The sequence below is a fragment of the Papio anubis genome, chromosome 2, assembly GCF_008728515.1.
Source record: "Papio anubis isolate 15944 chromosome 2, Panubis1.0, whole genome shotgun sequence".
Lineage (NCBI taxonomy): Eukaryota > Metazoa > Chordata > Mammalia > Primates > Cercopithecidae > Papio > Papio anubis.
This window is the reverse complement of record NC_044977.1, coordinates 179,955,088-179,967,841: the sequence shown is the minus strand read 5'-3', so window position 1 is coordinate 179,967,841 and position 12,754 is coordinate 179,955,088. Positions and strand designations below refer to the sequence as shown.

At 37.9% G+C, this 12,754-nt stretch overlaps 1 protein-coding gene across 2 annotated transcripts in view; it reads right to left on the bottom strand.

Annotated features, from left to right (window-relative positions):
- Positions 1-12,754, bottom strand: part of LOC116273852 (programmed cell death 6-interacting protein) — a 73,276-nt gene that overhangs the window by 56,325 nt on the left and 4,197 nt on the right. For both annotated transcript variants that reach the window (XM_031663839.1, XM_031663840.1), the window contains exons 2-3: positions 3,147-3,201; positions 1,631-1,700 (exon numbers count right to left, since the gene is read on the bottom strand). In XM_031663839.1, the coding sequence (XP_031519699.1) occupies positions 1,631-1,700; positions 3,147-3,201 (125 nt within the window). The remainder of the gene's footprint in view (positions 1-1,630; positions 1,701-3,146; positions 3,202-12,754) is intronic.

Below are 12,754 nucleotides of genomic sequence, written 5' to 3'. Positions count from 1 at the left end.
CCTGTCTCTACTAAAAATACAAAAAATTAGCCGGGCATGGTGGCGGGTGCCTGTAGTCCCACCTACTCCGGAGGCTGAGGCAGGAGAATGGCGTGAACCCAAGAGGCGGAGCTTGCAGTGAGCCGAGATCGCGCCACTGCACTCCAGCCTGGGCAACAAAGTGAGACTCAGTGTCAAAAAAAAAAAAAAAAAGATATAGATATATGTATGTATATGGTATGTACATACTATATAATACATATTATATATCTATATCTTATAAGGTATACAGTATATATTATAGCATAGCTTATATAATGTATATGTATGCTATAAAAGGAATATACTATATAAGGCATATTATACATAGTTATACATAATACGTGTATATATACATAAATATCTATACATTATATATTATATAAATATATGTATATATAATAAACATATATGTATATGAATATATACAGTATATATACTATACATACACATATGTATATATGCATATATGTATACAAATATATGCTGTATACGTATGTATACGTAAGTATATATACATGTATGTGTATAATATATACATATATACATAATACACATATATACATATAATACACATTACAGATACATACAATACATATTATATACAAATACATATATACCATATATACATTGTATATACATAATATATACATATACATATAATACATATATATCATATATGCATTACAATGTTATGTAATAATATAATTATTCATTGCAGTTAATACTTATTGAGCACTGTTCTTAGGACTTTACAAGTATTCACTCATTTAATCCACATAAGAATCCAATGACATCAGCCAGGGGCTCATGCCTGTAATCCCAGGCACCTTGGGAGGCCGAGGTGGGTGGATCACCTGAGGTCGGGAGTTCAACACCAGCCTGGCCAACATGATGAAACCCTGTCTCTACTGAAAAAATTACCCAGGTGTGGTGGCGGGTGCTTGTAATCCCAGCTACTCAGGAGGCTGAGGCAGGAGAATAGGGGAATCACTTGAACCCAGTAGGCAGAGGTTGCAGTTAGCCGAGATTGTGCTACTGTACTCCAGCCTGGGCAGCAAGAGCAAAACTCTCTCAAAAAAAAAAAAAAAAGGAATCCAAAGAAATACATAGTATTATCTCCATTTCACAGATGAGAAAATTAAGGCACAGAGATGTTATCTTGCTGGAGCTGGTAGATCAAAAGTCCTCGCCCTTCTGACCTATGGTTATGATTTTGTGTCTGTAATATTATTTTCTACAAATCCATCCTTCAAGGCCTAACTCAAACATTGTCTGCTTTCAAAAGGTAGAATTACTTTCTTCCTCATATATACTTCCGTGAGTTTGTTCATAGGCTGATATTACATATTACACTTTTACATGATCAACTATCTTCCCAACAACTGAGTACATCGGTTTTACTCATTTTTATAACTAGGACAGTGCCTGGCAAGGCATGGGCTCTCTACAAATATTTCAAAATTGTATTAAAAGTTGAAGTTAAAAAGAAAATGAGATGTAAAAAACTTTAGTATTTATAAAGAGTCATTAGGATAACAATTTTAAAAACTAAAAACAATGCAAAGTAGTTAGACCAATTTTCCTATCACTTTTATTAAAAATTACATACCCAGTTTTACAGAGCCTCCAAAAAGTGAACCTTTATCAAAAGCATCCTTCCAGGTAAATGTCAAGCAGATCTGGATAGAATGAAAGAAAATAGAAAATTATGTTACCTTCCTGAATCTCATTAAATATTAAGTCTCCTTTGAAGAAAAATCCACCATGAAAAAAAGGACAAAAGCTCAATCTGTCTAAAATATTATCTCCTATAACCACCCAACTCCCTTTCCTTCTCCTTTTAAATTGAAATTTTAAAAAAGTAAAATACTGGCACTAGGATATTTCAAATGGTCATTCTGCCTCGGTAATCATAAACACTATCTTATTCATCTTTATAAACACACGATGACTTTAATGGAACAAAGTAAGTAGTAGACGCTTGTCAAATAAGCCAAGTGAAGCAAGGGAAATAAAAGTAAGTACTACAGGTTTCCTAGAAGATGAAATTAAAAACTATTCCATGATGACAAAAATAGGAGAATGGTTATTTTGGGGGATGGGTTAATATTTATCTAGGTGGTGGTTACACAGGCATACTCATTTTGTAAGATTCAAGCTATTCCCATGATTTGTTCATTTTTCTGTATGCTACATGAAAATTAAATATTTACTTTATCAAAAAACTCTCTCTCTGCTCCTAAAATATGCATTATCACATACAAAGATTAGAAAGGAGTAAACCTCATTTAAATTATTTATCATAATCTAATATAAAAATGTCTACATTCTTGATTAGGGAAATTTTCAAACATACAGAAAAACTACAGAGAATAAAGAGAATGAACTCCAGTATATCCATCAGCAGCCTTAGTCTTTTGCCCTTCTTGGTTCATCTACCTCCCAACTTGTCCTGCCTCTAGTCACCTACAACACTTTTTTCCCAGGAATATTTTAAAGGAAATCTCAACATATAATTATTTCACCTGTAAAAACTTTAGTACAAGAATGTTTAAAGTACTTTTCTTATAACTATTTTAAAATTTAAAAGTATCACTAATTTTAAAATCTTTATCCAATCTCCAAAATAAAACTATAAGAAATTATCAGCATTTTCAACATCTAGCCTTTAAGGAGAAGATAAAGTTGACATTTGTGTAATTAACATTTAATCACAACAGCATTTGCAACTTTTACATGCAAATGTAACTTGTACAAATAATTTTTAAAGCACATAAACTGAGACTAATAATTCCTGAATTCTGCAGTTTCCTTCCTAATTCTGAAAAAGTCAAAGGGAAGGACACAGTAGATTAATCAGTCAATAAATCCTACTGACATAAAATGAAGTCCCAAAAAAAACAAAGAAACCATTGTTCTACATGAGCCCCAGAAGTGACTGAAGAATGACATGAATGGAATTCCAGGAGATTCTTTCTTAGGAAGCACATATATTCACATCAGACAGACCTAAAAGCTCCTATTTTTATAACACTATCTCATAAAACTCTAAAGACAGTGAAGATATTGGCAGAAGGAAATGGGTGCCATTACCATATAATTTTAAGACACAATTAATGACTTACCTGATTTTCAGAAAATGGGAATTTGGGTTCAATAGAACAAATCTGATCATAATATCTAAAAAACAGAGTAGAATTAATAATTACCAGAGCCAAATATTACATACATTCATGTAATTATAACTGGTTTAAGATGATACAAAAATTATTCATGCTTACTTTAAGCAGCTATTTTATATTAAACAAAGTATTTTAATACATAAACCAGAAGCTAAAAAAAAGTATGCAGTGAAAAACTATGAACAAAAACTCATACCCACCACCACAGAAAAATATTTATCAACTGTCATTGGCTAAAAGCACACTAACATCTGCTCCGAAAACCAAAATATTTCTTAAAAACACTATTTCTTACTAAAACAACTATGTTTATATCCAGTAGACAAATTAGTATCTCTGGTAAACTGCCAATTAAAAGCAGGCTTACCAACTTTCAAATGTTTTGGGTAAGCCCACCACTATCTGTCTCTAGCACTGCCACACAGCACATCAAAGCTACCACAGTCTTTCAGCTAGAAATCCTAAAGTTTCCTAGACAATCTCTCCATTTCCTTTCTCATTCTTTCCAACCTGTTTTCTGCATAGCAGCCAGAATGATCACAAAATATAAAGCAGTCTTCCCCCTATCAGGGTGAGCTTTCAGTCAGCAAGTCTGGCAGGGAAAGGAGTAGAAAAGGGTCAGGCCAAGCTTTCTAACTGGCCTCTAATCTTTCCTCCTTTCCTTTTTCCTTCAACTTCCCCCACCCCTTCATCAGGGGTATTTTTGTAATGATTATTTCTGGGGGCAAATTTTCAGCAGGAGTGGGCAACATATCTGAGACCAAGCTTTTGGCTGGCATGGCTAGGAGTTTGGTTATAAACAGGAAAAACTATGAAGTTAAGTAAATACATTGAAAATAATGGAAGCCAAGTTTCTCAAGATCAGAGATACAAATACTTGAAAGGGCCAGGCAAGCGCATCATGCCTTTAATCGTAGTACTTTGGGAGGTTAAGGTGGGTGGATCACTTGAGCCTACAGTTCGAGACCAGCCTGGCCAACATGGCAAAACCCTGTCTCTACTAAAAATACAAACATTAGCCAGGCGTGGTGGCACACACTTGTGGTCCCAGCTACTCATAAGGCTGAGGTGGGAGGATCACTTGAGCCCTGGAGGTCATGGCTGCAGTGGGCCAAGATGGCGCCACTGTACACCAACCTGGGCAAGACCCTGTCTCAAAAAAAAAAAAAAATCCACAAATATGAGAAGGCAGAAGGTTAGAGTAACTCCACAGTTTTAAACTGGAACTAGAGATATCAATGTGAACTTTGTTTGTTTACTGACAGGGTATCGTTCTGTTGCCCAGGCTGCAGTACAGTAGCGCAATCACAGCGCATGGTAACCTTGAACTCCCAGGCTCAAGCAATCTGCCCACTTCAGCCCCTGAGTTGCCAGGACTACAGGTGCATGTCACCACACCCACCTAGTTTTTTAACTCTTTTTTTTTAAAGGTAGCAGAGAGAAATAAAAACAAGTATAAAAGTGTAAGTATGTATTTCCTAAATGTATATGCTAAGAGGGCCTATAAGCAGTAACACTTTATAGTAGCAATAAGCACACCTACTGCCCAGATAATCTTTTGCATTAAAAGGAGCCAAGTGCTCCTTAGAGAAACTGCTGAATCCAGGGCTGAGACTGAAAAAATTCAATATTCAAGCCTAAAACATCTTGCTATGCCAGAAAGTTAAGGAAGTACTCAAAAAATGATGAGGACATGTCAAAAGGGCACAGGAGGTAGCTTTAAGGGGCTCCCAATGGCCAAGCATAGAACCAATCTAACTAATATAAGTAACAGTAAAATATAATCCATTGAGGAAAATAAGAACACCACTCTGAAGTAAATAAACAGGTGCATAGGGAAAACTCTACCCTACAGTACCATAATCTAGAGGAAATTAGAAAAATTACCATTTGGTACCTTTCAGAGTATAGTATCTAATTCTGGCACGGTTCATCAATAAAGGCTAAAATAATGAAAAGTGTGTAATGAAACAGGATATTACATAGTCTCAAAGTATCTCCCCACAAAATATTTACTAATTAGTACAACATACTTACTAACTGTAAGGTCAAGAAACCTGGCAAACACCATCTTAACCAAGTGATAAAAATAAACATTACCACTACAGAACAAATTCACATCATATTTTTCCTGATAAGCACTAGAAAGAACACAGCATCACTTCGCTGGCACTCCTATGCAAAAATACAGAAATCACAAGAAAATGAGACAAGCCCTTACTGAGGAAAATTCTAAAACCTAGCCTGTCCTCTTCAAAAATGTCAAGGTCATCAAAGACAAGAGAAAACTGAAGAACTGGTCCAGACTGAAGGAGATTAAAGAGACATAATAATTAAATGCACTGCATGATTCTAGATTAGATCCTGAACCTGTAAATAATATTGGGAAAATCAGCAATATTTGAATGAATTCTATGGATTATATGGTAATAATGAATCAATGCCAACTTCCTGACTTTGAAAGTTGTACTATGTAGGAGAATATCTTTGTACTCAGGAAATAAACTCTAAAGTATTAAGTACTGAAACTCTTTGGTGGATTCCCATTATACTTAAAATTACATCCAAAAATGTTGAAGATCTTACAGGATCTGGCTATCATCCAACTCTCCAGCCTCATCTCAGGATATTCACTATACATTCTAGTCACTAAATTATATGCTCTCCTTGCTCAGGGCCTTCACTCTTTTTATCACCATTTCTCACTTCTGTCTAGGCTGACACTGTTATCAAAGAAAGTTCCTCATTCATTCATTCAACAAATATATACCAAGAGCTTACTAAGGAACCAAACACAGTTTTAGGACATTAAGAATTCAGCAGTAAACATCTAAATATCTGTGCTCCTGTGAAGCTTTTAGAGGGGAAGACAAACAAGCAAAAATATTATATAGAAGACAGTGGTAAGTGCCATTGAGAATAAAGAGATAAGAGGAATAAAGTGAATATATGGGGACAGGTAAGAAGGTTGTCATTTTAAATAACATGGTCATTTGACTACATGAAAAAAAAGCTTTAACTTTAAAACAGCATGACTATAAAAGGCGTGAAAAAGGTGGTAAGGTGAGCCAAGCAGATATCTGAGGATTTCCAATCTAGGGAAAATCAAGTGCCAATACCCTGGGATAAGAGCGTACTTGAGAAAGTATCTAGCATGGCAAGGAGACCAAAATGGCCATAGAGTAAGCAAGGGAGAAAATAGTGAGGTCAAAGTAGTAATGATGCCTTGAGTGCAACTGTAAGACTTCTGAGTTTTACTATATAATGTGAGAGGGTGAACCACCAAAAGGTTTGGACAAAACAGTAACATGACTTATTTTCATAGAGTCACCATGACTATTGTGTAGAAAACTGACTGCAGGTGTGCAAGGGCAGAAGTAGAGATCAGTTAGGAAGCTACTGTAGTAATCCAGTCAAGAGACAACGCTAGCACGGATCAATGTAGTCCATGGTGGCAGCAGAAGTGATAAAGTCAATCTAGGCCAGGCGCTGTGGCTCATGCCTATAATCCCAACACTTTGGGAGGCTGAGGTAGGAGAATCACTTGAGCCTAGGAGTTTGAGACCACCCTGGGCAACATAGTGAGACCTCATCTCTATACATTCACACACAAAAAATTAGCCAGGTGAGGTGGTGGGCCTACAGTCCCCAGGGAACTATGCAGGGGGATAAGGTGGGAGGATCACTTGAGCCCAGGAGGTCAAGGCTGGAGTGAGCTGTGATTCCACCACTGTACTCCAGGATGGGCCATGGAGTGAAATCTTGTCTTAAAAAAAAAAGTCAATATAACCCCTTTTTAAAATTAGTTTCCCCTCCATTTATAATCTCTCAGGTCCCTGAACATTTCCTTCATATGATTTAACACAATTTGTGATATATTAATTGTGGGATTATGTTTACTGCCTTTTCTCTCAAAGGATTCTCAATTCCATGAAAGCAAAGACTGGATCTATTTGCTGTTTTGTTGCTAGCCCCAAGCAAATGAATCGGTAAAATGCAAAGTTTTCTTCTATCTCTGAAAAGTAAAACCTAAAATTCTGGTTTGTGAATGAACAGGAGCTATCAAAGAACAAGCCCAGAAGGAGGGAAAAGCAAGCGCTAAATGCCTGAGGCAACCATGCCTAAAAGTGTGCTTGGCACAGCAAGGAGGCCAATATGACCACAGAGCCAGGACTGGCAAACTTTTTTCTAAACAGTGATATTCTAGACTCTGCTGGGAAAAGGGCTAAATCAAGCATGTAATAATTATGTAAGTACTTATATAACAAGAGAAAAACCCCTGCCCTCTACCTTTTTTGCCTAGGTTGGGCCATCCCAAAATTGTGGCACACAGCCGCCCAGGTGCCATCCTGGAGACATTCTCCAAAGAAAAAGTACCTGTCTGATGGAGAGGAGCCATGGGGAGATGGGAGGAGTGACCGACATGGTCAGTTTTACTCTGCCCCAATGAGACCAAAACTCTCAAGGAGGGCCTACCATGGGCACCTGCCCCAGCTGGTTGGAGGTGAGATAATTTGCTGAGTCACCAATTTCCAGACTGAGATTCTACCATTTAGTGCCAAGCCATTGCCAAGCAGAATACCCAATGTGTAGGCAGCACCACAGTAAGTCTGGGCAGCAATAAAGCATGGCCACTGGCCAGGGGGACAGGAGCTAGAAGCAAAGGGGAGAATGGAACAGAGGCAAACAGCTAAGCTAGTTCTCCAACAGTCACCATGCTAACCCCCTGGAGCAGTGCCCATACGCCATACAAAAACAGGCAGCTGAGCAGGCCTTATTTTGCTGACCCTTGCTATAAAGTGAACAAGGAAGGCAGTAGTAGGAAATGAGGTTACTTGCTCTGCAAATGGGTGGGGAAAGAAAGAATGGTTAAACTGAATGCACTAAAGTTTTTATACCCATTCTCTTCACCCCGAAGTTTTTGAAGCCAACTAACAAAACCTGAGCTGTATGGGGGGAACAGCGCATTTATATCCTATATCTGAATGATTCGAAGCTATGTGATGAAATCCTCAAAGTAAAATGGCTATCTTAGGACAGATTTAGAAGTTGAAATAAAAGTACAACAGGAGGGCAGTCACTGGAAATCAACAATGTCTGATCGGTATGGAGAAAACTCCAACAAAATGAGAGAGATCAATGAATCTTTACAAAAGAAAGTAGCCATTGCTAACTGCAGTTACCACAAGCAAAATGCTGTTCCAGGAGACCCAACTACCATAAGCTACTCCTTCAATATAATTCCACAAGGTATTACCCTCACAGTTCAGCCTAGATCTCAAGTACCAAAGTTCTCTAGGTAAGGAACCCACAGAAACAAAAGAATCTACCACACCCTTCTCTTTAACATTTAAGTACACTTTACTACAGCAGCAGATTCTAGCCTAGAATGGATTTCTAACAAAGTAGACCTAGGCTGCAAGTTTTGTACAAGTAGGCACAGGGAAAGCCAGTATGCTAAGTCGTGGAGTTGGTAAAAACTAGCACACTGTGGAAAACAATGCTGCAAAAAAATTGGTGTCTTTATAGATTCTATTTTAGAAATAAGCAAATTTTTTCACCAAAACTATAAAATCCCAAATATATTTAAAATGTATGATGTCACAGTCTTTCAAGTCAGATAGCCCTGAGTTTGAATCCCAACTCTTAGCTAAGTGATCATGAAAAAATTATTCAATCTCTCTGAACCTTTCCTAAAGAGTAATAATACCTCCTTTAAGGGTGAGGAATAAATGGTACTGTATACTGTATATCAAATCCTTAAAATAGAGCCTGGACACACAGTAGTACATGTATGACAAATGGTATAGATAATTATTTTGCAACTATGTAGAAGTGCTTATATATGTTCTCCAGTATTTTATAAAACTTAACCACTTTGGCACAAATATATAATAACTTAAAAATCTCATGGGGAAAAAGAAACTAGGAAATAAATACATTTCTCTGAAAATACTACAAATAGGTACAGGACAAATTCCCATTAGAAATTCTAGTTTAAAAAAAAAAAAAAAAATTGGCCAGGTATGGTGGCTCACACCTGTAATCCCAGCACTTGGGAGGCCAAGACAGGAGGATCGCTTGAGTTCAGGAGTTCAAGATCAGCCTGGGCAACATAGCAAGACCTCCTCTCTACTAAAAATTTAATAATTAGCCAAGTGTGGTGGTATGTACCTACTTGGGAGGCTGAAGTAGGATTGCTTGAGCCCAGGAGATCGAGGTTGCAGTAGGCTATTGTGGCGCCACTGTACTCCAGCCTGGGCAACTGAGCAACTGAGCAAGGCCCTGTCTTAAAAAACAAAAATGCTAAAATTTTTAAATAAAGATTAAATTATACATTTAATTTTGAAAAAGCAAAAAAAAAAAATTTTTTTTTTTTTTTGAGACAGCGTCTCACTCTGTTGCCCAGGCTAGAGTTCAGAGGTGCAATCTCAGCTCACTGCAACCTCCACCTCCCGGGTTCAAGCAATTCTCTGCCTCAGACTCCCAAGCAGCTGGGATTACAGGCACTCGCACCATGCCCAGCTAATTTTTTGTATTTTTAGTAGAGACAGGGTTTCACCATTTTGGCCAGGCTGGTCTTGAACTCCTGACCTCGTGATCCACCCGCCTCAGCCTCCCAAAGTGCTGGGATTACAGGCATGAGCCACCGCACCCAGCCGGAAAAAAAATTTTTAATTTAAGGGGAAGGTATGGGATCAAGAACAACCAATTCACGTGGCCAAAATAATACAGCAATGCTAACTGACACAACCTTATTCAGCTCCAGTCTGTATTTAGGGATGTGCAACTCCAGACCACCAACTAGAGGAAGAAACAAGGGAATCAGAAGAGCTGGGCCAGAGATATTGGTTGCAGTTCATATATTCTTTGTGAACTTTATTTTCACACTTCTTTCCTCACCCTATTTAACACATGAAAAATCATTAATCAAGCACTACTGCAGCAGAGAGTATGGCAAAAAGTAACTAGCTGGGGAATCAAGAGGTCAGGATCTTAGTCCAGTTCTGCCATAAAGATAGCTGTGTGGGCTTAAACATTCTGTGTAAAGCACCTCAGAAGATTCTTCTTACAGATACACAGAATGATAATAGTCCTGATAAGCTATTTACTAAACACCAGAAAAGTCAAAACACATAAAAACAATCAGATTTTAAATCTTTCCTTATGTATTCATCTATGTGGAATAAAATTACTGAGCCAAAAAGGTCTGCCAATTACAGATATTCCTTGAGACCAGGGACCAAGTATATCTTTATATCCTCCACATTGTCTCCTATAGTATGGTTCACACAGACTCTCCATTAGTATCTGGTTAACAAATTGTAGCAATGTCATTGTGCTAATATTATCTCAATATTGAGACAGCCAGGTGGGAGGGTGTCCCTGGAGAAACTCCAACCAGCCTCTTCACTAAGGTGGAGCCTCGAGAAGTTCTACAGGGAAGAGTCTGGCCCCGCCTCTTCCTGTGTGGAACCTGAGATTCAAACTGCAGGCGGAATGTGCTCTAGCTGGGACTCTAGCCTTGCGAGAGTTCCTGTTTCCCCCCTTCTTCCTTTTTCACCCAATAAAACCCTGCTTTACTCACCCTTCAAACCATCTGCAAGCCTAAATTTTCAAGGCCGTGGGACAAGGAAACGTTCTGCAAACAGTATGTTCACACCAAATCAACAATCAGAATCCAAACAACAGTTGTGAAGTAAAACAGAACATTTTCTTTCCTGATCTATAAAACACGACTGTGTAGAAAATATTTCAGAAATTAAGAGTATTCCATCAACTTCATTTTGCAAATGAAAAAGATAGTAGGACGCAACCAATACAGACTGAGAAAAAAATACACAGTCCTAAAATATATTAGAAAAACCAGAAAGATGGAAAACTAACCAATCAATACAAAAAGACAGAAAAAGGGAACAAAGAACATTTTTTTAAAAAAATGAATGATAAGAGCAGAAAACCAACCAAAAAGCCTTGGTTTTAAACAAAGAAAAGGTGGCTGCAAACCTTTGGCAAATCTGAGGGAGGAAAATCGCACATAACACGTGCACATTAGGAATATGAAAAAAAATCTTAACTACAGATTATGAGATGACAACATTTTGGGGGAACTTCCAAGTGACAAAAGATAGCATAAACACAGTTGAAAGACAAGAAAAATATTGGAAGATTTTTGCAACATACATAATGAAAAAAGTATAAATATCCAGAAAATGTTACAACTCCTGCAAATTAGGAAAAAACAACTCAATAGAAAATGGGCAAAAGAAAAGAACAAGCAATCACAGAAAAAGAAACAAAGTGGCCAGTAAACATAAACTGTTCAACCTCAGTAAAATAAGAGGAATGCAAACTAAAGATATTACCTCTCACCCATCTGTTTAGCAAAAAGTAATAAATTAAATTATTAATCAGTATTAGCAAGGATACGGAGGAATAAAATACTCCCATATACCTGCTGATGAGAATGTAAATTGTTACAAGCACTGTGGAGAGCTGAAAATGTAAACACCTTCCTCTTACAGTTAAACAAATAAATCAGAATAAACACCCTTCTTTGCTTCCCACCAAAACCCACTAAAACAAGAATTTAAAAATGTAAAAGATGTACATGAACATGGACAAAAAGAATGGCAAAGGGCACACAGGATATAAGAGGTTTCAACAAAATTTATTGAAAGGTGAAAAGTGAATAAAAAAGAGAAAGCCAAAATCTTAACTGGCTAAGAGGGAAGGGAGCCAAAGTAGAAGCCAAATCATGCCAGAGAAGCCAGAAAAGGATCTGAATTAAGAAACATGAGGTACCTCTGTATATAGTTCAATGTGAGGGTGGAACGAGAAGGTGTGGTCGAAAATCCTTCAAAGAAAACCTCAAGCTCCCAGATCCTCTCTGCTCTGAGGGTAGGTTCACTCTTAGAAAAATGTCAGAGATTGGCCCGGCGCAGTGGCTCAGGCCTATAACCCCAGCACTTTGGGAGGCCGAGGGGGGTGGATTACCTGAGGTCAGGAGTTCGAGACCAGCCTGAGCAACATGGAGAAACCCGTCTCTACTAAAAATACAAAATTAGCCGGGCAGAGTGGCGCATGCCTATAAATCCCAGCTACTCGGGAGGCTGAGACAGGAGAATTGCTTGAATCTGGGAGGCGGAGGTTGCAGTGAGCCAAGATAGTGCCATTGCACTCCAACCTGGGCAACAAGAGCGAAACTCTGCCTCAAAAAAACAAAAAAAAAAGTCAGAGATATCAAATACAACTAAGGTGGAGATCAAGCACTGTTAAGTGGGGTAGGGAGCGCTAACTGACTACATCATTATCAGTCTATCCTATTCCTTATTAACAAAACCATGTATCTTTAGCTGAGTATACAGCTGTTCATAATGAAAATTCCTTTTCCCAGCATCCTATGAGAAGTGGACACACATGATGGCTGCTAACATATAGGCAGGGGGTTGTGGAACAGTTGCCAGGAAACACCCTAAAGGGCAAGCCCTGTACCTGGAACTTGGATGATTGCAACCTGGACCTGAGAATAATATTCTAGGTTTTAAACA